Source organism: Bos javanicus, chromosome 1, assembly GCF_032452875.1.
Source record: "Bos javanicus breed banteng chromosome 1, ARS-OSU_banteng_1.0, whole genome shotgun sequence".
NCBI lineage: Eukaryota > Metazoa > Chordata > Mammalia > Artiodactyla > Bovidae > Bos > Bos javanicus.
Window position 1 is genome coordinate 67668847 of NC_083868.1, and position 26079 is coordinate 67694925.

Here is a 26079-nt window from a genome sequence, read left to right on the forward strand (position 1 = left end):
CTGTCTTCAGAGTGTGGTAGGCAGGCAGAATGGCTTGGGACGGGGAGGGATTGGAACTTTCTAATGACTGGAGCTGTCCAAGATGAAATGGTAGGACATGGACTTCTGTGCATTAACATGTTTAGTTTCCACAACCTTCCGGACTCCAACGTGCTGAGCAGCCTCAGGAGATTTTGAGTACTTGGCTCTGGAGGCTGGAGACGGCATGGAGAAATGTTGAGAGGAGTCTTCTATCTGGAAACCAACCAACCCAGCTCAACTCTGAGGGATGTCCTGGCCTGTTGGTCTCCTGCAGTGGTTTCCTTACTATTAATAGTAAAGGGCTGGGGTTGTGGGGAAACTGAAGAGTTATTAGTTTTTCTTTCATTTGTGGGTAGCCATCACCAGGTGACCAAGATACTTGGGATGGGAATAGGCGCAGTGAAACTCGAGTAATTAGGAGGAAAACAGTAAATCAAACCCTTGATAGTCTGTCTCCTTCCTTGTAGCAGTTGATCTAAAGTATAATGCATGATTTGATGCTTTGAAGTATCCCAAATTGAGTAGTTGTTAATATTTCTTTCTAGTTAAAGCTTTTGTTTCAGTAGGCACTCAAGATCTATTTGCATGTGTGCCAGAAAACCCAGAATGATAGTGCCTCAAAGAGATTCTTTATCCCACTCACATAGAAGTCTGGAAAGGGGTGTTCCAGGGCCAGTATATTCCTCTGTGGTATCATAGTCCCAGGTGCCTTCTATTTTGATAACTCTACATCTTTAGCAAGTCCTTCAAGGCTATGGTTTTTCCAGTAGTCATGTATGTATGTGAGAGTTGGACTGTGAAGAAAGCTGAGTGCTGAAGAATTGATGCTTTTGAACTGTGGTGTTGGAGAAGACTCTTGAGAGTCCCGTGGACTGCAAGGAGATCCAACCAGTCCATTCTAAAGGAGATCAGTCCTGGGTGTTCTTTGGAAGGAATGATGCTAAAGCTGAAACTCCAGTACTTTGGCCACCTCATGTGAAGAGTTGACTCCTTGGAAAAGACTCTGATGCTGGGAGGGATTTGGGGCAGGAAGAGAAGGGGATGACAGAGGATGAGATGGCTGCATGGCATCACCGACTCGATGGACGTGAGTTTGAGTGAACTCCGGGAGTTGGTGATGGACAGGGAGGCCTGGCATGCTGCAATTCATGGGGTCGCAAAGAGTTGGACACGACTGAGCGACTGAACTGAACTGAACTGAACTCCACCTCATTGTCTCAAGGTAGCTGCTTGAGTTCCAGCCATCTTTCCAGATTCTAGGGAGCAGAAAGGAGGAAGGGACTAAGAAAACTCTTAGACTGTCTATTAGGGACACTTCCTAAAAGTTGCCGCATAACACTTCGGTTTACATTCCAGGGGCTGGAATTTAGCCACAGGGCCACACTTGATGCAGGGAAGACTGAAAGGTTTGACTTTTAATGTGGGTGGCCACATGCCCAAGGCAACTCAGCAGTTTCTTCTTGAGGTGTAATTACCTCACTGTACTTCTCTGGTAGTGGTCACTAGATGAGGTTTGCAGAATATCATAATTGTAAAGGACTTTGGAAATCACTTTCAACCCCTTCATTTTACAGAGAAAGACACAGAGAAGGAGGCATGGCTTGTCCAAAGTCACACAGTCAGTAAATATCAAAACCAGCACAAAACTTGGGTCTCTAACTCTTGCTACCAAACCTCTAGCTCTCAAATATTCAGCCAGCTGTGGTTCTCTGACCTGGGGTTCAGGTCATGTGTTTGTAACCTTATTCCTGGATCCCTTTACCACCAGCTTCCTAAGAGTCTAGACTTAGATTCTGACATTTCAAAACTATTTTGAGTAAGATGTGGGCTACACTAAATTAAACCAGTTTCTTCACAGCTCCAAACATAAGAAGGCTATCTTTTTTCCAGGTGACAGAGCAAAAAGAAGGTCAAGTCCCACCTCCACCCTTTTTCCTAAATGTTAAAGTTCTGTCCTCAACTCTTCCTCCTTTAGCAAGTCGCTTTTACATACTTGAATACCTCTGGCTTCATGATCTGCATTGAATAGTGAATCTGTAACAACAGACAGCCTCCTGGGCTATAGAGAATGTGAGGGTGCTGGCATGTACCCCAGAGATCTGGAGCTTTTTAAAGCTGAGGGTGTGATGTGGCAAGGACTGATCTCCTGTTATCTTCCAGAATTGCATGACTCTGTGTCTAGCCTGGTGGTGATGGTGGGTGAGGTTAAGTGAAGACAGCGGAAGTTGTGATGCGATGTATTAGAGAGAATGAGAGGAGGCAGAAAGGAGTCCAGACTCTGCACACACCTCTGATGTACCGCAGATCTGGGCTGACTGCCCCAGGGTCTTGAGAAGGGTGGCCAACAGCAGGTGTTCTGGGCTTGCGGGAAGTAGAGAGTTGGTGTAAATCCCTGCTGGGACCCTGCTTGCCCATTCTGGAAGATCTTGTCTTTTCTTGGTTGATTTGATTTTCCCCCAACCGCGGGAAGGAGGTGCTTCTGGGAAGGATCCACTTAAGGTGCTGTGAGTCTGGGAGCTTGTGGGGTAGAGGTAAGCCACTACCTCTGGCCAGGACCTGGGAGGCCCGAACTCTGTGGCTTGACCTACTGTGTGACCGTGGTAAGTAAGTTAACCTCCCTGAGCTTCAGTTTCTTCATCTGTAGGATGAGGCTAGTGCCCACTTGTCCCGGAGGGGCAGATGGGCACAAAGCCAGGAAGGACCGTCCTTCGTGTGCTGTGTAGCCGGGTAGTTATTCTCGGTGCTGATGCTGGATTTGTGTACGTGCACATTTCTTCCTGCTTGGACGTGCTGTCCTGCCTGATTGCAGGCAGGGCCCTGAAGAGGAAAAGGTGGTGCTGGGTCTCCTGTTGTCCTTGCTCTGCCTGTGATTTGTCTCTCTAATAGTACTAATACAGATAATTACGAGGCTTGTGTGCTGTGTGCCAAGCATAACGTTAGGTTCTCTGTGTAGTTTAACCCCCTTGTTTGATCCTCAGCCAACACTGCAAGGCAGGTGTCAGTATTATCTTCTCCTCTTTGTAGGTGGGGAAGTGACACTCGTAACCCCTCAGATCATCCTGCTGTAAATGACAGTGCCTGGATTTGAGCCCAGGTTTGCCTGGACTCCAGACACAGTGCTCTTCCCATGTGTCTTGGCGGTGGTGAGACCACAGGGGGAGGAGAGCAAGCTTCTTGGCTGGAGGCCCCTGTGTCCGGCAGGCCCTAAAACGGGCAGACACCTATTCAGAAGGTGAGGGGAGAAGCCAGTGTCCTCGACCCCATTGCCTCCAGCTGTAGTAGAGGGTGGGGGTGAGGGCCTTTGTGTTGGGCACCCTGAGTGGCTGCTGGGCTCTGCAAGGTGCCTTGTGCTCTGATTGAGGGAGGGGCTCGAGTGGAGGAGACTGCTTCTCTGATGCTGGGTCCTGGTGTTCTGAGAAGGGTGCTGTGACAGGGCTTGGGAGCTCTGGGATCAGTACTCTGATGGGGGGCACTGGCTCTCTGATGCAAGTGGGACCTGGTTTTGGGGCCCGTGTTCCCCAGCAGTAGAAGGGAGTGTCCTTCCCAGGTGTGTTCTGCCCTGCACCCAGGGGAGGATTTATGGGTCTCAGCCCAGCCGGTGGGGTAGTTCAGCCCTGATGGAAATACTGTGAAGGCTGGGGTTGGCGAGCAGAAAGAAAGCAATTATTGGGGGAAAGTCAGAAGGAGTTTGCACAGGCAACAGAAGGGGATTTTTTTTTCTCTTCTTCCTCCAAAGTGAAAGACTTAGGGTGTAAAGAGCCTGCTTGCCTGCCAAACCCAGGAACAGCTCCATGGTTGGCTCGGATGGTGGCTGGCTTCCTTCGCACACATTGCCGTGTCCCCTCCTGAGGGCTTGACAAAACAGAGTTTGTGCATCATTAACATTGTTATTGTCGCCTTAGTTATTGTTATCAAGGTTTGTGGGTTGTGACTTACGAAGTCTGCAGGAAGGCTCTTGGCAGGGCTATCCAGGGCTCCCTGGAGCTGCATCTTAAGGGAGGGAAGGAGTGTGCATGCTGGAAAGGTTAGACTGAAGCGGAGGAGAAAGGAGAATGCTAAGCGGCTGGAGGAGAGTCCCCTTCGTTTAGAGGAGGGAGGAAAGGGCCGTGCTCCTGCCTGTCCCTGTGGTTCTTGCTAAGGTGAGGGTCTGTCTGAGGCCATATATACGGGCCTCTTACCCTCCTGTCAGAGATACTAAAGCGAGCATCTGAGCTCTTTGCACACCAAGTCCCCTGATTTCCCCTGGATCTACCTATCCTGACTATTTTCCTCTTGTTCCCTTTATTTCAAATCCTCTCCTGGCAAATCCTGCCTCTCCTGTGCCCACAAACGTCCACGTGGCTCCCCGCCTTTGGTGGAGACAGCCCGCGCTTCTCCCCACCCTGAGCCGCCTGTGCTCCTGCATGTGTGTGCTTCTCTCTGCAGCCTGGCCTCCCACTGCACTTGGCCTGGCCTTTGCCTGTGTGTCTCCTCCCTGGTCTGCGTTGATGTGGTACTTCCTGCCTTCTTCCTGACTTTTCTCCTGGTCCCTCCTCCTCCTCCTCCTTACTTCTCCCTCCGGACCCTGACCTCTGAGACTTCACTGAGTCTCACTCTCCAGTCTGGAGGACACCTCGGTGGGGTGTCTTGTCCACATATCTGTGCCTAAGCTCATTATCACCTTCCTCAATGGAAACAAAAGCCTTCTCTGCTTCTCCATTCTTGCAATTTTGATTTTTGTTCCATTTGGGTCATTTCGGCTTCTACTCTTCCTCCCTTGCTTACAGATGAATAGTCATTGAGTTCTGTTGTTTTTCTCTTGAGCCTCTTGGAGTGAACCATTTCTCTTTACTTGGGTGCCCCACCGGGGAGTCCCTTCACCTCCAGCCTTCTGACTGCCCAGTCTGAGATCACAGCCAGATGGGGCTTTCGAGCCAGGCTTTCAGGGTCCCACCCCACCCACCCTGGACTGGCCCCACCGGCCCTCTCCTACCACTCTCCAGCCCAGACCCTCCCTGACTGCCCTGGGTCTGTCTGGTTTCCGTGCTCCCTCTGGGTCTCCCAAGAGCTGTCACAGACTCACCTTGTAACATGCTCCCAGCGGAGGACCTCTGCAAAGGTCAAGTGTGTGGCAGTCATGTGTGTCATGTTTATTGTGTTGGACAAACGTATCCTAAGGGCTTTCAAGGGGCAGGTGCTCCTAGTTTAGGGAGTGGAGTAGGGATGGCGCAAGGTGAGGAGGAGATGGACCCTCCATAAAGAGTTCTTAACCAGGCCAGCTGCAGACAGTGCTACGTTTAAGCCCCAGCCTTAGTGTATTTCTGGTAGACCTGAAGCTGTCTGCTGTTTGAGGGTGAATGCTGGGGCAGAGGCTTCGGTGGTTTGTGTACTCTGAGAGTAGCTGTTGGTTAGAATATAACCGTTAGATGACCTGAGGGATTCACTGGGCTTTCTAGGAAGGAAGCTGTGGATAAGCCTTGAGACTTGGTGCTCTTGTGGTTTCTGCTGTGGACACTTTGCTGTCGCTTGGCCCAGCGGAATGCTGCTGTGCTGCCTGGGCAGGTGGGCACAGGGCCCGCCATCCCTTCCCCTTTCCTGACCCCCCAGTCCAGAAATGCAGGTGCCTCTCAGGACCGCTGATCTGCGGGTCAGAGTTCTGAGGCACTGGTCAAGGGCAGTTGTTTCTATTGACTACCCAGGTTATTTGAGGATTAAAAACAGCAGCATCAACATGTTTTTCCAACAGATTCTTTTCTTTTTTTCTTTTAACCATGTGCATTTTGTTATGGACCTTTCTGGAACAACATGTAATAATAAGGTGGAGTGGACTTTCTGGTGTAGTCTCAAAGCTGCTGTGTGAAGGCGGGGGGTCCTCAGGCATTGCGCACATCCTGCCAGGGCAGAATAAAGGAAAAAGCATTCCTGGACAACTCCTTCTGATGGTTTTACTCTGTGGAGAAGGTTAAGTTGCATCCAATGGCAGATTATATTTAGAAGCACTAGAATATGGACACATTTCTGTCTTCTACTCTGCTGAGATGGAAATTTACATTATATATTACAGTAACTGGTACTGTTAGAGTGCTGTATGATTTATAAGGCATGTTCGATAAGTTACCCCCTTTCATCCTCACAGCTGTCCCACGAGGGGAGGTATCATTATGTCCACATTGGATGCAAAGCACTAAGTCTGTAGAAGGTTGAGTGATGTTGCCTGGGCATCTTCGCTATTGAGTGGAGCTCAGACTCAATGCAAGACTTCTGGCTACAAAGAGGCAATGGCCTAAGAGGACCTGGGGTCACATAGAGAGACGGGGGTTCAGATGCTAGCCCTGCTTCTTATTAGCTATTCAACTTTGGTCAAACTAACTGATCTATAAGATCAAGCGCATCGGATAATCTGTAGTTGCCTCTTCTTACCACATTCCTCCTCCAGAACCCTCTTGGGGGGGACTAGGTTAGCAACATTCTGGAAGAGGGAGGGGAAGGTGCTGAGGGGTAGAGGCCTAGAGAAGATGGGTGATCTCAAGGTTCAGTTTGTCTGCACCCTGCCTGGTGTCTCCTGGCAGAGTGTTTCTTATTCCGTCTCTCCAGGTGTTAACCGCGGTATTCTTTGCTGGCTGTGCAGGGGCCTGTTGGCCGGCTGTGTGGGTGAGGGGCTCTGCTGTGTCACAGTTTTGTTCAGACATTTAACAGCCTCCCCGTCCCTGCTCCTGCTTTCAGCCCACCTCTCATGCCTGCAGCAGGGCCTGGTACTTCCAGGGCCCAAGGTGTTCAGGGTTTTCTGTGGGAGAATTGGCTTGTTTCTTGTTGGCTGGTCTCCTTAGACCATTAGCTAAGTGGGGGAAGTGGAAAACCCCTCACCCACCCATTCATTCCCATCCGGAATGGGATCACATTAAGAGGCGATCATACTTCTCTGTGGATCTGGGGCTTTGGTGCTTCTAGGCGGGATGGAGTTTTCACATTGCTCCACTGTGTGACATTTGAGGGCAGGGCAGAGTACAGACCTTGACCTCGCAGAGAGGTCTTGATTGAAAGGGTGGCAGGAACGTCCATGCAGCATGCTTATGCACCCATGCAGTCCGTATGGCCTCATACAAAAAGTGCACGAAGAGGAAGGGGGAGCTGGTGGCTGGGAGTGGGCTGGAAGAGTCCCTGTGGGAGGGGTGCTACTTGGAGAGTACGTGCGTGAGTGCTAAGTTGTTTTAGTCGTGTCCCACTCTTTGTGACCCTGTGGACTGTGGTGCTCCAGGCTCCTCTGCCCATGGGATTCTCTAGGCAAGAATACTGGAGTGGCTCGCCATGCCCTCCTCCAGGGGATCTTCCCAACCCAGGGATGGAACCCGGGTCTCCTGCGTTGGCAGGCGGCTTCTTTACCACTAGTGCTGCCTGGGATTTGGAGAGGGGGTGAGGCAAAAGGCAGGTGTCGGGTTGAGAGGAGGGTTGTACCTTATCCCTCCCCAGTCAGTTGTGCCTAGGGGCAACACATCTGGGGGTGCTTCTTGTCCTCGGGCCCACTGGGACTTGGGACTCACGGTCCTTGGCTCCTTGATCCCCAGGTGGTCCTGCCGACGTGGCTGTCCTCCGCAAAGTTCTCCTCACTCATCGAGAGAATCTCTGACCCCAAGGACTTGAAAAAACTTCTCAGGACCCGGAATAATGTACTGGTGCTTTACTCCAAATCTGGTGAGTGCCTCTCCTGGTCTTGGGGCCGTGGTCAGGGATGCAGTGGGATAGAAAGGAAGGAGCGGGGGCAGAGATGGGAGGCAGAGACCCCAGGACTAAAAACTGCTCACCGAGGGTCCTGACGAAGGGGCATTAGTGCTGCTGCTTTGGATCCCTAAGAGGTTATTTTAGTTCCTTTTACCAGGGTTCCTTAGGAAAAGCCCCCTGGAGTCCCTCAGTGCCTCAGGAGGGAGACGAAATGTGTGTGAAGGAGGCCAGAGGACACCCTGGATGGACTCTCTGGCTGCTGGACAGCAGGCCATCCCCGCCAGGGCCACACTTCACCAGAGCTGTGGATTAACTGACTGACTGGGCCAGCCTGTCTCCAGCTGATGCCCCAGGCATGGGGGCACACACCCAGGCTGGCAGTCCTGGCCTTGCCTGGCCCCAGTCTGTCTCGCTCTGGGGTCAGAACAAGAGACTGAGTTTGGAGTGGGCTCCGCGCTCAGTGTGGGGTGGAAATAGCGGTTTGCCTCTTCTGACCTTGAGGCTGGAGAGGGCATCATAGACGGAGAGGTTTGCTCAGCTCTTGGCTGCGACTTCGAACATCTGACTTGACACTGTTCCAGCAGAGTTAAGTGTTCTTGCTGCCCTCAAGGATGCCAAGTTTTCTGTGCCCCAGAGAAGCAGTAGCCGGTAGTCGGGGCCAGTTCCGGCACAGCTCTCTCAGCAGCTCATACTCGACACCCAGCCCAGGGCGGGAGCAGGGAGGTGGTGGTGCTGATGGATCTTCTGGATAGACGCGTGTCCCTCCTGAGGCCTGCGTCCTCCACACACCCGGCACGTGCTGGCCCATGCCGTTCTGAGGGCCTAGCACACGCTCCCAGGGATTGTTTTTCTGTTGGGAATGGGGGAAACTGAGGCAGGGGGCAGTAAGAGTCGCTCCTGAGGCCTGGGCGCCAGGGCCCTGAACAAGCGTGTCTCAACATCCTTGGGTGCCCCTGGAGCTAGGGGGTCGTCAGCCCACCCAGGAACATGCTCACTTTCTTCCCTGTGCACACCCCTTCCCATAAGCTCACCTTAGAAGGGCTCTGCAAAGAACTTCTGAGACACACTCTCATTTGCTGCCTTGCCATGAGGGAGGCGGAGAAGGCAATGGCATCCCACTCCAGTACTGTTGCCTGGAAAATCCCATGGACGGAGGAAACTGGTGGGCTGCAGTCCATGGGATCGCTGAGGGTCAGACACGACTGAGTGACTTGACTTTCACTTTTCACTTTCATGCATTGGAGAAGGAAATGGCAACCCACTCCAGTGTTCTTGCCTGGAGAATCCCAGGGATGGGGGAGCCCGGTGGGCTGCTATCTCTGGGGTCGCACAGAGTCAGACATGACTGAAGCGACTTAGCAGCAGCAGCGTGAGGAGGCAGTGCAGGTTGTCAGGTGATGTCCAGTTTACGAGTGAGGAAATTGGAGCTGCCTGGCCTGAGGTCCTTCAGGCGGTGGACGCTAGGGTGGGTCCCTCTGTCCCCTTTTTTTGCCTGGCCTCCTCTGCTGGAGGCAGGAATAACGTGCAAAATCTGCAGTGATGGAGGCTCAGCCACCAGGAAAAGATGCGGAGAGTAGAGAGTGGGAAGGTGAGGTGTCTAGCCCAGGGCCTGAGGGGCTGGGAGCGCTCTTGTTTTCTCTTCTGCCCTGGCCCAACCTCTGTCCCTGCCTCTTGGCAGTGGAGCTCTCAGCAGCCCTGTGCACCTGGCTCCTCCCTGGTCTGGGTCTCTGGGCTTGGACCCCAGTGGTCATTTTACCTTCCTGCCTCCTGCCCAGGCCTGTCCTGACACTGGGACCTCCCGTGGCTTCAGGAGCACTGGCTTCTCTCCCCTCCTCTTCCTAGCCAGTGCCTCCCTTTCCATGGCTGAAAGGCAGGCTTAGGGAGAGGGCTTCATGTGCTCTACTCAAGTTTCCCTCCCCCGCCTCCCGATCCCAGTCTGAAGGGTGAGGACGACCTTTCCCACCTCGGTTGAGCCCCCGCACCCCCCCCCCCACCCCCCGCATTGGCCTGGGGGTTTCAGGGAGGGCCTCTGTGGGTGGCTCTGTGCAGGGCTCTTGAAGGATGTTTTCTGTTCACTGCATAAAAGACTCAGCAGGCTTTGTGTTCACAAACAGCTTCCATTATCCACACTAGAAAAGGAGATCTGAGGAGGCAAATAATTCAGATATCATTTCTGCTTGGCTTTGAAACATATCATGCAGTTTCTGGCGGGTGAGGGCGGCAGCCTGCTGTCCCCACAGTGTCTGCATAGGGGCCCTTTCCAGGGAGCTAGCTGACAGGGACAATGGGGGAGCGTGACAGCCCGGCCACAGCCACCACGCAGTGGAGCACCACAGGCTGGTGGCATGGCGATCCTGGCCACAGGGGCTCCATGTCTAAGAGCCTGCCCTCGTAGCGTACATTCCAGGGGCTCTGCCCCGACACCTCGTCCTTTCTCATGCTCACTCTGCCTGGCCCTGAGGCGTAGTCCGTGGTCCTGCAGCTGACCCCCCCGGGGTACTGCCAGGCTGGGGAAGCAGGCTGTGAGAGTGACTTGGGTACATTTAGCGTCGGTCCATCAGAGACCAGAGTCACAGGTAAACCTCATTTAATCATGGTGTTGTGCAGAGCCCCTAGGTGAGTGTGTGACGCACAGGTGAAGGAAAGGGTCTAGTCCCTGCCCTTGTCAGTTCCCAGGTTGGGCACCAGGTCAGGCAAGCGTGGAACCAGCAGACTCGTTGCCTGCTTAGTTATAGAACTGTAATTGTTTGGTTATAGAATTTTCAAAGTGTGTCCCAGAAAGGTAACGAGTCAGAGATTCTACAGGGAGTTGAGGATCTACCTGAGAGACTTGGCAGAGTGAGGTGTGAGACGTGGCTTGAAGGAGGGGTGACGGGTTCTGCGTCTGTGAGGGTGGCGGGAGCGGGGCTTTCTGAGAAGAGCTGCATGGTCCTCAGTTAGAACCGTTGCCCACAGGGATGCATTCTAGCTGGTGCTCAGAACCTCGCCTCTAGGACTGGCCTCCGTCCTTCCTTGCCGAGGCAAGATGGCAGGGGTGGGGGCAGTGTGCTTGGGTACAGGTGTTTATTTGTTTGTTTATTTTGCAGAAGCTGCAGCTGAAAGTCACCTCAAGTTATTGTCTACTGTCGCCCAGGCAGTGAAAGGACAAGGCACCATCTGCTGGGTGGACTGTGGGTATGATCCTGGGGACGTGGGACATGGTGGCTGGAGGGCGAGGGGTGGGCTCTGGTAGGTTGGGTGGAATTGTTCCTGATTGATATTCTGGGAGAGGAGGTATGATGGAGAGACAACTGCAGAAGGACGCCCTCCCCCGAAACCCCCCAGTGATGCTGCAGGACCGCTGTGGGCTGGAGAAGGGTAGGTGTGGCTCCCCCTCCTGTCTTTCCCCATCCCTCTTCTTCCCTTTTACATAGTACTTTTACTTGTTACTCTGTTGTCATGCACTTGATTTTTGTCTTCTCAGAGGGTGGCAGAAGGAGCCTTGACGCCCGAAGAGGCAAGATGATTTTCAGGGCCACTTGGTGGGCTCATTTATGGGGGGAATCTGCGTTGAGAACCATGTGCTTTACCCGCAGCCCAGGCCCTTCATGGGGGTCTCCAGGGCCCACAGGGCACAAGTTGGGAGTCAGCTAGCAGACCTGTCTGTTGCCCTGGCTTCCGAGGTGGCTCCGTCACACGGGTCAGTCCTGGACAGGTGGCTGAGTCCTTCCAGCTCTTTGCTCTGGCCTGTGTCCCTACCCCAATGTGTCCCGATGACAAGGCTGTGAGCTGCTCCTCCTCCTGCTGCCCCTGCCCCCTCCCAGAGACTCTGTGTCACTGTCATGGTGGCAGAATCACACGCCAGCCCACAGGAGGCCCCTTCTGAGTGTGGCAAAGGGGGCGCTTTGAACTCCTCAGATCCTTCTGAGTTTGGGGGTTTTAAGTCCATGGTGTTTTCGGCTTCCCTTCCTTCTCCTCATTAGGAGTAATTGCCACATCTCTCCACATTCAGCACTTTTGCTGCTGGGATTTATATACACACACCTCTTGTCACATAATTAGTTCCCAATTGGGCATAGATTGGCAAAAACAGAGCAAAGACACAGACAGTGAAACATACGGAAAAGGTCGGGAAGAATAGGTTTGTTTTTGCACGTTTGTTGAGCACTGTCTGCCTGCAAGGCACTGCACTGGGTGGACACCAGCATTTACATGTCCTTCTGATCGAGGACAGGAGGTGTTCCCAGGGCCGCTGGGTCCTTACCTGGATGTGGGGTTTATTGGGAACGTGAGTTTGGGAAGAGCAGGGGAGAGGATCACAGGTAGTAGTACAGTTTTGTTAGTATGGGGACGAGGTGGGGCTCTCCTGGGAACATGGCAGTTCTTTTCCTGCATGGCCCATAAGGGTCTTTGTAACCTTTAATATCTCTGTCCTTGCCTGAGTCACAAACCTTTTACTACTCTGTGGGTTCCGTGAGCTGTTACTCACGGGGCTCCACTCCAGTGCAGTCATCTCCCTCTTCAACCTAAGTTCTCAGTGGCTGTTTTGCAAATAAACTTCTGGGACACAACTGTTTTATAAGTTGGTAACCTCAAGCTGCAGAGGAGCCTGGTAGGCTGTAGTCCATGGGGCCGCTAAGAGTCAGACACGACAGAGCGACTTCACTTTCCCTTTTCCCTTTCATGCATTGGAGAAGGAAATGGCAACCCACTCCAGTGTTCTTGCCTGGAGAATCCCAGGGACAGGGGAGCCTGGTGGGCTGCCGTCTCTGGGGTCGCACAGAGTCAGACACAACTGAAGCGACTTAGCAGCAGCAGCCTCAAGCTGGTCCTGCCTGTCATTGGAGAGAACTGATAGAAAGTCATATTTTGACAAAGCACTGAATGAGAGCAGAAGACGTCTTCGTCAAGCAGTGTTTGCTGTACTGTGTGTGTGTGTGTGCGTGCGTGCGTGCGCGCGCGCGCGCACCTGTCTGGCCTCACACCTCCCGATTGATTCAAACACCAGTTTAATGGAACAGATGGCTCACTAAACAGTTGACGAGATTTCAGTTGTTGGTTGCTTCTAGTTCAGAGTGGGTCTGGAAGTGTTCTTGTCTCCCAGGTGTGTCTCTCTCCTGTATTTTACCAGGACTGCTCTGTGTGACTGGCAAAGTGATAGAGCCCGTTAGAGGGGATAGGGTGTTCTGGAATCTCCATACCAAGCCAATGGAGCCTCATCACAGGGAGTTCTTCCCAGGCTTGTAGGTGGCGGAAGTGGTCAGGAGAGCTTGGTTTAGGTGGATGAACCCCATCCACCTGGGTCCATTCACTTGAGCACTTACTCTGTGCTTTGAGGCACAGACCTGGCTAATAGTGTCTTTGAGGATTGCAGTGTGCAAGGAGGCAGCAGACATCTAGCCAGGTGATTACAGTCACTTCATTCATTCTGCCTAGAAAGGTTGAAGACAACTTCACAGAGGAGGTTGAGTTCAGACTTGGGGCAAGCCTTCAGAGGACCAAGTCTTTCACATGCCCGGGGCTTCCCTGCAGGCAGCTCCCTGTGGTGTGGCCCCTTGGGTTGTCTGGCCGATGGGACTGGAGGTGACAGTCCTGCCTTGCTCCCTGGACAGGCAGGACTGTATGGGACTGGGCTTGGTGTGTAAAGACAGTCTAAGAAGAAGAGAACTGGGGACTCATTTGGAGACATAATGTCTGGAATCAATAAAAAGTGCCACTGGGAGAGAGAATCCTGTGACTTGATGCTCTAAGATGAAGATCTAGGGGGCAACTTATGACTTTAAAGAGGTAACCTGAAGACAAAGGGTTGACTGTTCACATAATTGCTACTCAACTCATGCCTCTAAGAGGAGGCATAAGCTGAAATATTAAGTAGCTTTTAAAAGTTTAGATAAGTAGGTGGATTATGGAGCTATAATGGATGATGTTGGAAGCCAGAATATCAGAGGTAGGATACAACTAAATCTTCCCCAGAACAACCAGAGGGGTAGAACTGGGAGCTCTGGTCCATGCGGGCCGCCCTGGGGGGCAGGGTACGGATCACCATTACACAGGGAGATCCCCATGGATGTGAGCTGGAGAACCCCTTCTATCAGCTGCTTCTGCTCAGAGATTTCTGAACGTGCCCCATAAACCATTAGGGGAACCCAGTGTGTTCTTTCCAAGCCCTGTGATGACAGCTCTTAACCGTCGCCCTAACAGCACTCAGCTGTGTTCTTGAGTCTGAATGAGATGCCCCTGGGGTGGGCAGATGGAAGGGCAGAAATGCTCCGGCGAGGGCTCTCCTCTGCTCTGCAGGCGTGTGAGCGGGGGACCGCAGGTGAACAGCCGGAGCACGGCTGCCCTTGCATGGGCCCTGCTGCATGTGGTTCCCCACCTCTGCGTCCCGCCTTGCCAGCGAAGGGATGGAGGCAGAATAGGGATGCCGGGTCTTGCGGTGGGATGATGGCCCCTCTGCTTTCCTCCTTTAGAAGGCAGGTGAGGGGGCCAGCGGGCATCTGGGGGAGAGAAGACAGTGCTCCAGGGTGGGGAATCTGTAGAGTGCGTGCTGTAATGACACAGCCCCTGGCTGAAGGGTCAGCTCAGCTGCTTACTAGCCCAGTGACCCTGGCCAGGTCGCTTACCCTGAATCTGTTTACTCATCTGTAAACAGAACAATAATACATAGTCTGCTTTCTTTCTGGATCCGTGGTGAGGATCAGGTAAATGAAAGTTCTTTGTAGAATAGAATTTAAATCTGAGATCCCATTCTACTCTTTTTATTTTTCATCTGGGCCAGTTTGTTAGGGCATCAAGAAGTTGGAGGGAGGGAGATGATATATTTGTCTTCAAGAGCTTTTCCTTGGGTGAGGACCCCTTGGTCATTGTGAGGATGCCTCTGAAGAGAGATGAGTCAGCTGCAGTGCACAGGCTGTTCTGTTTGGACCCTTAAGAACTATGGGGTGCTGTGAAACTTGTGGGACTGTAGGTTTGAGGCCTGGCTTTGAGCCTAGGCTCTGACAGCAAATAGCTGTGTGACCTTTGGCAAGTCACTGCCTGTCTCTGGGCTTCAGTCTACTCTTGGGTGAAACATGGAGTTGAATCTTCCAAGTTGCTCTCATCCCTACATAGCCTGGTTGAGAACATTCTGGAGCTACCAGGCTCTTACATGTGTACACATAGGTGCCTGTATGTATGCACATGAAGGCACGTGTATTCATCTAAGTGTGTGGGAGGGTGTGTCTTCTGGTCTTCACGCCTTTCCCCACCCTAGGTATCTGCCTCTGACATCCCTCCTGTCCTTCCCTCTCAGCCTCTCTCCTCCTCTGTTCCTCTCCTTTGATGGTTTCTCTTGCCTCTTCCTTTCTCTGGTCCCTGCCCATTCTTTTGGTCTTTTTCCTCCTCTCTTCTCTATGTGGATATTTCTTCTCTTTTCCTTGCTTTTCAGGCTCTTTCCTCCCTACCCCTGCCTGTACACCGACAGCCACACACACCCTTCTCTGCCGGTTTTCTCCCAGGCCCCGGGCCCGTAACTTGTTGCTCTAAGGTGTCTGTAGGCTTTCTGGCCTCCGTCCAGGGACCTGTCAGCTCTCCCTTTCCCTCACTCTACCTCCTGGCTCAGATCTCAGCAGCCACACTCGGGTTGGCTGGTGGTACTTGTTCAGCTCTTAAGTGGGTTGTGTGTGAGGGAGTTGGTATTCCCTGCGTGCTCTGCAGCCTGGCATCGGGCTCGGCCTTGGCTCGGAGTGCTGCTGTCTGGACAGCAAAGCTGGAGCCAGCAGGCGGGACCTGTGCCCGGCGTGCTGATTCCAGGGGCTGATTCTCACTGGGCCGAGGCAGCCTTATGGGGTGCTTGCCGCTTTCTTCTCCCGAGGGTGAAGGTCATTATGTTACGGCATTTTCCTCCTTTCCCGCTCTCATTCTCCCATCTGCTGTCTTTCTCCAGGAGCAGCACTGGCTTCCCAGATCCGAGATGGGGGGGCCTGCCAGGGCAGGCATGACATATTTTGAAGCCCATGTTTTCTTCCAGAAATTATTTGCTCCTTTACATGTAAGCATGTGGAATTACCATGGGATATAAAGTGGGCTTCCAGAAACGGTTGTCGTGCTTTTGTTGTAGCTTCAGACACCTCCTGGCATGCTGCCATGCTCTCATGAGGGCTCTGTGTCCCCTCCAGAACTGCTGGGCTGGGGAAGCAGGTGGAGGATGGGATGACACACTCCTCTTTCTTGTGTCCTGTCTCTCTTATGAGCTCTGCTGGGTGATTCATGCTCGATCAGGTGCCTTCTTGAGGTCATACCCAGGAGGACAGGCAGACCTGGGAGGATCCTGCTGTGGGAGTCCCGTTGTCAGCAGGGCTAATGACCAGCCCCCCAGGTCCTGGCAAACTGGAGGCCTAGCTCTTCCAGGGCTGTTCTCTGTCTCCCGGCTTTGTCCTCCAACCCCTTCCTTCCATGTCGTCCTCTACAAGTCACTCTGATGCTGTTTCTTGCTCACTCGCTCATCTTTCATTTTCTTCATGTCTCTGAAGGGGGGAACATGTCCCACCTTTCCTCTCCTTCCCACCCTCAGGGTCACAGGTACATCTGCTCAGAATCCTGCCGTGTTAGACCCAGCAGATAGGGTCTCTTCTTTGGTGGGGAAATGGACCCCAGGAAGGCTGAGTGGGCCAAGGGCACACAGTGTCCAAGACAAGCTGGGGATCCTTATAGTCTGCTTTCTGCCTGCTGCAGGAGGCTGCCCAGGGTTTGAGTGGATGTAAGGTTGTTGCCTGGCCAAGCGAGGATCTGATCGTGAGTTAGGAGAGAGATGATGGAGGTTCAGATCTTTTTTGAATCTCCACCATCTGTCCTGGCTTCTGGCTCCTAGTTCGTCCGTCAGGATGCAGGCAGCCTGCCTTGGTGTTTTAGTAATACTTGACCCCATAGGGGGATGGAAAGCTCTGTCTAGCTTGTGTGACAGCTCTGCATTTTGCAGCTGGGGAACCAGGGTCCTGCTGGAGGTCACAGGCTGGCTAGTGGCAGAGCCAGACCTAGATGCCCAGTTGCTGCAGCTGGCGGCCACTGCGGGAGGATTTCCTACTTAGGCTGTGACTTCTGTAAGTCGAGTACCCCCTTGCAGAGCCTCCAGCACCTTACTTCTCCCTCTTCCTGCTCTCACCCTCTCACCTTTTATCTCTGGTGGGTCTCTTGAATGATCCTCACTGCACGTGCAGATCTAGTAAGCACAGCACTGTATACCTGCAGCCACTCTCTGCACTGCTGGCCAGTGACCCACAACAAAGTTGAACAAAAACACTGGGCTGTCTGTCTGGGCTGGGGATAGGGAGGGAAGTGTGAAAAGGCTTCAGTGATCTTCCTCCACATTCTCTGTAGAGCAGAGTCCAGGGAGGCGGGGGAAGAGGGGATGTGGCAGGTCGGGGTGAGTAACCAGTAACCAGGCAGAGGACGGTGAGGAGCCAGCAGAGAAGGCTGGTTCCTGCAGGACAGTCTAGGGAGTGACAGGTGAAGACCTCTGCACTGCCAGTCACTTTCTGTGGTTGTCCCCTCCCTCTCATCCCAGCAAAGCAGCTCATTCCCTGTTGTCTGCCTTTGTCTCCTTCCCCGCCAGAGCATTAGTCATTGGCTAGGGAAGGGCGGGAGCACAGTTAACTGCGAAATCTATCAACCCAGATCCTTTTAAGTCCCTGAACTTGGGTAATTTCTCCCCTTCTTGAACTCTTACGACTTTTCGTGTACTGCACAGTTAGTGCATATGTGCACACACACACACACATACACACTCTGAGAGTCAGAATCATAGGACGGAGGGGAGCCGATCTGAAAGCGCACTGTCAGGAATTGTCACCTGGCAGGATTCCTGGAGCTAAGTAGGCAGAGCCCAGAGAGCCAGCCATGAGCGCCTCATCCCAGCACGACAGCCAGCATCACTCACTCACTCACTCAGGCTATTTATAGAGCGCCTGCTATGTGCCCTCAGCCGTTGTAACCCTGGGGAACCAGCCATGAACAAAACAAAGCCATTGGCTTGGTGGAGCAAACCTTTCTGATGGGGCTGACAGTCAGTGGACATATTGGGGGAAGGGCAGAGAGCCAGTGGGGAAGGGCGGGCGGCAGTGCCAGATGAGGGGGGCTGAGGCGCTGGGATCTGAGAACAGAGGTGCTCATAGAGGTTGGGAAGCGGGCTCCCCACCCACCGTCCTGGGTGCCTGCGCGCGCTGTGTGTGTGTGGGGGGGCGGTGGGGGGTGGGGGTGTGTGAAGCAGAGGAGAGGAGAGGGTTGCAGAGTCGGCCTGAGGGATCCTGTGGCCAAGATGGAGTTGTGGTTGCTGGAGGGTCATGGGGTCCTAGGCTGGCAGCAGGCGGGGCTGGACATGCCTGAGAGGAACCTCCATGCCCACCCCCAAAGCTCCACCCAGCCCAGCCAGCTGCTTTGGGACAATACTCCTAAGCCTGGCCTGGATTCCCCGGGACAGCAAGGCTTTTTCCCAAGGAGTAGGTTTTTTCTGCACAGCCAGCCAGGGTTGGGGTTGCAAAGACTAGGCCCCGTCTCTCCTCTCTTTGCTTCATAAAATCACAGGAAGAGGCTGCCAGCCAGGCTCCATGAGGAGAGCGCTGGTGTGAGGCTGCCTTGCAGTCTGGGCGCCCCTGCTGGATGCTAGCATAGGGCAGGGGTGCGGCAGGTACCTGAACCTGGTTTCTGCCGTAGCCGCTATTTGTTGTCATGTTTGAGTGGACAGTAGGTGGTCCCAGAAATCGTTGCATAAAGCAGAACAAATCCGGACAGGGAAAGTGCCAAGGGAATGGTTGTAAACATCCCAGTTGAGCCCTCTCGTCTTCCTTGGGGCACGGAAAGGGCACCTCGGACACAGTTGTCAAACAGACCCTGCCTGTCCATGTGGCTTCACCACAGAGCACGTGTGGGACAGGGCAGACTAGACAGTAATCACCACCGTCAGTGGGTGCGTGGCTTCGTGGCTGCACCTTACAGGCCCCCACGCTCTTGGCCCTTCTGGGTCCCCTCCGCACCCCAGCTTCTCTGTCCTCTCTGGACTCCCTATCTTAAAAGATTCTCACCTCCCTGGGGGAGCAGCCATGGCTGCGTCATTAGCCTTCCTTCCTGAGATCATTGAGCGTTTCTTGAGTTCTCTGTGAGCTGGGGCAGGGTTGTGGCTAGAAGCTGCAGGGGCTACAGTGATGGCCACTACAAGTAGGACTGCGTAGGGAGGGATGGTGTGGAGGTTTCGGGGGGTCCCTGAGTGTGCCTGACACACCCTCTCCAACCCACGCACCTGGCCGGTAAGACATGCTTCTTGAATTGCAAATTGCATATTCACACTTGAAATGAGGTTCCATAGTGTTGCTTGTCCATTGTGAGTGTGGCTTTTAGAATTGAGCTGAATGGTGTAATTAGTCCATCTGCTCCAGGGCTGGTGCACAGCTGTGTGAAGCTGATGGCTGTCAAAGGTGAACAGGTGGGAGCTGACAGGACTTCCCTCAGGTGGTGGTCATACCAGGCAGAGCAAATTTTCTCATGCAGTGTGTACCCACTCCAGTGTTCTTGCCTGGAGAATCCCAGGGATGGGGAAGCCTGGTGGGCTGTCGTCTATGGGGTCACACAGAGTCGGACGCAACTGAAGTGACTCAGCAGCAGCAGCAGTGTAGTTAGCTGGGATTGGTGCAGCGTGGGGGGGCTGCTGAGAGACCCTCACTGAGTCCACTGAGATGTGGGGAGAGGGTCCTGGCATGAGGAGCAGGGCCGTATGAGTGGGGTAGCTGGTTGCCTCTGGTTGGAAGTTGGGAAGACTTGGCTGAGTGTGGTGAGGTCATAGGGAGGCTGCGAGAGCAGGTGAGGTCTCTGAGGGGACTGGTGCAGGGCACAGGGGAAACCAAGCCTCATGGGGGTGGGAGAGGGGTTGGAGAGATGAGGGAGAGCCAGGCAGGGTAGCAGCAGGCATCAGATCACCTGGGAGCCTCCTTAAAACACGGTTGCATGAGGACCCGCTGGGCGTTTTGATTGAATAGGTCTGGGAAGGAGCTGAGAATTTGCACTTCTGACAGGCTCCTGGGCTGTGGTGATACTGCTGGTCCAGGGACCACGTTTTGAGATCAGAGGTCTAACAGAACGGGAAGCAAGATTAGAGGGGTCATGCATAAGCACTTGGGGAACAGTGGATGGCACCCGGCCAACGCGTCTCGTTAGAAGGGCTGCAGGGGTGTGATCCTGCAGACGCTAGCACCTCACTGAACCTTTCGCTGTTCTCTCTCTGGCTTTTATCAATACCTGATCAGATTTTGTAACTCCTTCAACATCATAGAACATTTTTCTCCTACCCTGGTCTGGTGGTGGCACATGCCGCAAATCAGAGGTTTAAAAAAAAAAAAAACTCGCTGGGGCCACAGGTGGAGCTTCTGAGTCATGGTCTGCGAGAGGGTCAGGGAATCAGTATGTTTGAAAACTTCCCCCAGGTGATTCTAATGAGCAGCCGGGATTGGGAACCACTCCCCTGAGCTTGTTTTTCTTAAAATGTGCCACCTGCCCACTAAGCTTTTAGGGAACTTACTTTGTCTGGATCCACCAGATGGCCCCTTACAGGCAGTGATCTGTCCTCCCCATCTGCTTGCCTCTGTCTTTCCAGATCAGTCCAGATCCTGCTGGTTTCCCTCCTTCCTCCAGTTCTCTGAGAACTCATTTGTAGTGAGGGCCTCACTTGCTATTGAGAATCCTAAGTTATCTCCTTTACTCTTAGGTCACCAGCAGATTTTCCTCTGTCAAAACCTTCACAAGGACTTTAGGTAACAAGTGTCTTTCCTCCAACATTTGTGTCTTTCAGTGACGCAGAAAGTAGAAAATTGTGCAAGAAGATGAAAGTTGACCTGAGTGCAAAGGACAAAAAGGTTGAATTATTCCATTACCAGTAAGTACACATGGACTTTTCCAATTTCCAAATAAATACTAAAAGCTTTCATTGGTATTCTCTGCAAACCACAGTTTTTAGTGAGATTAATTTTATTTCAGAATGATGTTTTTTGTGTTTACAATTATTTCTTAAAAAAAAAAACTTGAGCTGTGTTCAACAGCTGAATCTTACTAAGATTCTGCAGGAAATCTAAAGGTTAAGTGTCTTCAGGTGAGTGTGTGCCAAGTCGTATCTGACTTTTTGTGATGCTGTGGACCGTAGCCTACCAAGCTCCTCTGTCCCTGGGATTCTCCAGGCAAGAATACTGGAGTGGGTTCCCATGTCCTCCTCCAGGGAATCTTCCCTACCCAGGGATCAAACCCAAGTCTCTTATGTCTCCTGCAGGCAGCTTCTTTACCACTAGTGCCACCTGGGAAGCCCATGTCTTCATAACCAATCCTAACATTAACACCTTTTTCTCGTGTTTTCACAGGGATGGTGCATTTCATACTGAATATAACCGAGCTGTGACGTTTAAGGTAAATTTCCCTGCCTTGTTCTCAGCAGAGGAGGAAGGGCAGAGTGATCTGAGGGAGTCTCATCTGTAGAACACAGGTCAGCAGAATGCCTGGAGAAGTTTGTAGCTGTGAAACCAGAGGGGATGGCCCGCTGCTTGGTAGACAGTTTATGACTCTTTCAGTGAGGGAGACATCTGACATCACTCTGTCCAGTGAGACATCTGACATCATGCCCTCCTCTGCAGAGGCCAGAGTCTCCCTTCAACTGTCCAGAGCCCTCCTTCACCTCTGCAGTCATGTCCCTGGGGGCTGCCCATAGGCCTGAGGGGGCCAGTGGTGCCCAGGTTAGCACAGCATGCAGGACCCGGGCAGGGCAGCAGCTGGGTCCAGATGAGATGCCCACGTCACTGAGCCATTCTCGGCTACAAATCCGATTCAAAAAGAGATAGAAAAGCGTCAGTGAAAATAAGGATGGAGATTCTCTGCCCTGCAGGTGTTATCCTGTATCCCCTGGCAGCTCTCCGGGGCCCGAGTCCTTCCACTGCCCTTGGTTCTCCTCCTTCGTGTTCCCTCCCTCAGATCATTCTTCTCCTGCTCTGGTCCAGGCGGCAGCCCCTGCCCTGGCTAGGGCCATGTGTTCCTTCTGTCGCAGCATATGTTGAACCCACCCTCTCTGATTCTCCTGCTTAGACTGCATTAGACCCTGGGCTCCTCTCTCTTTCCATCTGTTTCCTTCCATTCTTTTCTGTCTGTCCATCTGTTTGTGTGGCTGTCCATGCCCTTCTCCCCCTACCTCCGTGGTCATTTCTTATTTATCCATTAAATCTTGTTTTTTTTTAAGTTGCCGCAGCTTTTACTTAATACAGACTCAGCCTGATTACTCATCATCTTAACACCCACTTAGACACTTAGAGATAATTCTACCAACTAGAGTTGCTTAACCCCTCTTATTCTGTGTTAAGATGTCAGCTGAAGTGGTAACACGTGCGCCTCAGATGTGGAAGCTGGGTGGTGTGGGGGCATTGCTGATAGAGGTGGCGGGACTTTTTGTTTTGTGTCTGGAGGTTGTGTTCAGTGTATATTTAGCTGGCCCTCTGAGGAGTCCGTCCGGGGCTTGAGGAGCAGGGAATAGCAGCTCCTGCAGAACTGCAGAATAGCAGAACTGCAGTGGCAGGAGAGACACCCAGGTAGGTGGCCTGGACCTGCCTGGGTCGGGGAGTCTGAGTCCTGGCTTCTGTCCACCTTCTCACAAAGACCAGGTGTATGGGATCTGCTCGCTCCCATCCTGCCTGTGATCTTGGCATCAAGGAGCTGGAGAAGTGGCTGAGCATGGTACAGGGTCAGGGTCATAGGTGGGGACAGGGCATCCTTGGTCCCAGGGTCCCTGAAGCCCATGGGACCATCAAGGACTGGGGAGGAGTCCCTGGGGTTCTCTAGGGTAGGGGGGTGTGATGGTGGAGCTCCCCATGGCTGCCCGACAGCTCCAGGTTCTCAGGGGGAGCAGCCGTGAGCAAAGCCCTCCCTGGTCTCGGGTCCGTTTTCCCTTCAGGGTTTCTCCTGAGCTTCTATCTCTGGGAAGATGGAGGAGTCCCCCGGCAGGGTGGGTGCACAGTCTGGCTGTTGTTGCTGTACCCTTGTTCAGAAGGGGCCTTGATGCCGAGGCAGGGGTGGGGTGCTAGTACTTTAACTCGGCTGGTGCTGGCACAGGCCAAGAGTGCCACCCCCCCACCCCCCCAGGGCAGTAGTTCCTACCTACTTTGAGTTCCTATGCTACTGAGAATCTCCTGGAAGCTGTGGACCTTATCCCTAGACACTGTGCATACATACATCGGAAGGAGTGTTTTCCCATGAGTCTCGGGCTGCACAGACTGTTGAGGTCCACGGTGCACCCTAAGTTGATAGCATCTGCACCAGGCTTTCTGGAACAGCAGGCGGGTGGGCTCCCATAAGCATCTTAATCACATGGCTCGTGGGCGTGCCCTGTGGCTGTGGGTGAGTGGGGCTTTCAGGGCAGCACTGCTGGCCTCACTTTGGCTGTTGTCATCACAGTGAAGCTTTGACAAGGTGCTGAGAGAAGGCTGATCCGCCTCTGCCTGGTAGGAATAGCCGTCTTCTCTTGCCAGCAGGCATTTCATAGCTCTGTTTGGACAGACAGGGACCACTATCTGAATGAAATTCTGCGAAGTCCTGGCTGACTCCCACTCTCCCACAGAGCTCTTTCCAAAAAGGAATTTCTAAGAAATAGCAAGCCTCCCAGGTCGTCTGTGTGTGACCGGTGGGGGGCTGGATGCACAGCCTCACTCAGGGGTTTTTCCGTCCTCACCACAGACCTCCCTCCCTTCCCAGCACACACGTGGCACACCTAGCTCATCATCTGCTCACAGGAGCATGCTCAAAGCGGGTAGATGTAATGGAATCTTGCATCCAGTTGCAGAACACTGAGGGCTTGTCTGATGACAAGGAGGCCACCTCTCCAGGGTTGGAGGGAGGCTCAGCTGGTTTTTGGTACCTGGTCCTGGCTCTCAGAGGCTTTGAGCGGCATTTCTCAGATGACTGTTTGAAAGTGAAGGGAATGCAGCTTCCGTCGTGTGGCTGGTGGGGAGGGGAGCAAAGGGACGTGTCCACCCCCCACCCCCCCACATTCCTGCTCCATGTGTGTCCTGCCCAAGGGGGGCAGAGAGCTGAATCAGTTGTCCACAAGACAAAGGCTAGTTAAGCCCTTTATCCTGAAGGTCTTGGTCCGTCTAGAAAAGTGTCTAAGGAGAGAAGTCCAGCAACCAGGGGGCCACAGTTATGAGCACCCTGCCTTGGGGGGCTTCCCACTTGCGTCCCAGAGAGGGTGATGAGGATTTAATGCACTCCCAAACCAGTTTAGATCATGAAATACCAAGCAGGTTACAAGCAGGTGTGATTAACTTGCTTATGCCATTGACAGTTTTAATGGCTGTGTGAATGTGTAAGTATCTTACATCGCACGTGACTGGAGACCTTTATTCAAACTGGTCAGGGAGACTTTTTGGAAGAGATGAGATTTATTAGAAGCATGTGCCTCTGTTTTGAATAAGCCAACTAGTTGTCTCGAACTTTCTCTCTTGTCCCTGAAGAAGCATCGTAGGTGTCAGTGGACCAGAGTTAGTGTCATGTGGGATGCATTTTTAGGGTGCTTAGCAGTGCTGCCAGTGGGTGATGGCGTGGCACACCCCAGTCGTTTGCCCATAGGCTGTGTGCCTCCGGTTTCAGGCACTGTAGTCTCCAGGTAGGGGATGGGACAGGTTTCTGATCCCCTTACCTCCTTTTTTCCTGGCTAAAATGAGTTTTCCCTTCTCTCTCCTTTTCCTCAGTCCATAGTGGCCTTTCTGAAGGATCCAAAAGGGCCCCCGTTGTGGGAGGAAGATCCTGGAGCCAAAGATGTTGTCCACATTGACAATGAAAAGGTATCTGATGGGCTTTGGATGCTTCCCCCCAACCAGGGTTCCCCAGGAGAGATGACTGAGGAACTGAGAAATAGGAATATTATGGAACCTCCAAGGGAGCCCTGGGCCAGGCCTTAACATTTGGTTTCCCTTCCGAGCTCCGAGATGGAAACAACAGGAGATTAGCTGCCTGGGATTTCTGTTCTCCACTGCCTTATATAATGTATTTTAACATGTGTACATTTTCCTTATAGGGACATTTAAATGTTTCTTTCTCATTATGTAATGTGGTTGTTGCCTTTATGTTTTTTGGTATTATTTCTAAGGTGGATTTTGTGTTTGCCTTTTTTCTTGTTGTTTAAAAATATCTGAGAGGTTTGGGTTGGATTTTCAGAGACTTGAATCAGGTCTTTACAATTCTGGGACACTGTGTTAATTTTGAACAAGTTCAGTTTCTGGGTTTGGCTGGGGTTGGGGGTGGAAGGGTAGTTCTGAAGTACAGTCTGCATACAACCCTGAACCTCTTCCTTTCGAAGCCTGCCCCACATGACCTAAAGGTGCCTCTTTGTCCATGGGTGCCTGTGTTTTTATCATGTGCACACGTGACCTAAAGGTGCCTCTGTCCACGGGTGCCTGTGTTTTTATCATGTGCTCACGTATGCCTTACTTGGTTGACTGCGCCTTCCCATTGGGATGGGCAAGAATTTCTTTGTCACATTTCAAATGGCCTGTGCAGCAAGCAGTGCTTTTTTGTAGATGGAGGGAGAACGTTCGTTTTATCCTGAGAAGATAAAACATACCTTTTATCTTCCTCTGACTCCCTTCCCTTTTCATTTAAAATCATTGACTCTTGATGCTTGTTACTAGCTCAGAAGAAAATGATGCCATTTATACTTTCTGGAGGAGGGATCATGTGTGATCATCATGAGATAACCAAGTGGGCCTTTCAGATGAAGGTGTTTTGAATTAAGGCGCTGGGCATCAACATTTTGGGGATAGAAAGTGCCGGTGTCATCAGCTGGAAAAAGAAGGAGGAGGGGAGGAGGGCCCAGTGTCTGAAGGTGGTGGCATCTGTACCCATAGCCATGAAAAGACAGACAGCCTAAACCGATGATTTCTCCTGGGTGGATTTTATCATAATACGTGTTTTTAAAGCCTCTCAGACAAACGATTGCCTGCTGCCTCCTTCCCCCAAAATGTTCATGTCCTGAAACTCCTAAAATTGCTCTTCTGTAACTAGAAATATTAAGCAGAGATATCTTTTCCATGCCTGTAGGCAGTCTTCTTCTTATACTGTGTACTATTTTCTCTCATGTAGAAATATTAACTGCTTTTGTGCTAATAAAATCCACACATAAAATAACTGAAGTTCCAAATTCAGGTTTGAATTGCCGACTTCTGTTTGTAAACTTAAGAGTTCCACGCTTATTTGAAGGTAATTAAGCATCTTTGGATGTAATAAGATATTTGTTACTGTTCAGGGTATGAAACCAAATTGCTGCAGGCTCAGGAAAACCTTTTCTTCTCAGATCTTTTTAACAATTTTAGCTCCGGGGATTCCAGATCATTTTCAAAG

The 26079-nt window shown here is 52.3% G+C and overlaps 1 protein-coding gene across 1 annotated transcript in view; it reads left to right on the forward strand.

The window, feature by feature from the left end:
• PDIA5 (protein disulfide isomerase family A member 5) overlaps positions 1-26079 on the forward strand; it is a 93068-nt gene that overhangs the window by 12196 nt on the left and 54793 nt on the right. Inside the window, exons 2-6 of the mRNA XM_061407204.1 lie at positions 7563-7689; positions 10803-10890; positions 20507-20590; positions 21066-21111; positions 24432-24524. Coding sequence (XP_061263188.1) covers positions 7563-7689; positions 10803-10890; positions 20507-20590; positions 21066-21111; positions 24432-24524 — 438 coding nt within the window. The remainder of the gene's footprint in view (positions 1-7562; positions 7690-10802; positions 10891-20506; positions 20591-21065; positions 21112-24431; positions 24525-26079) is intronic.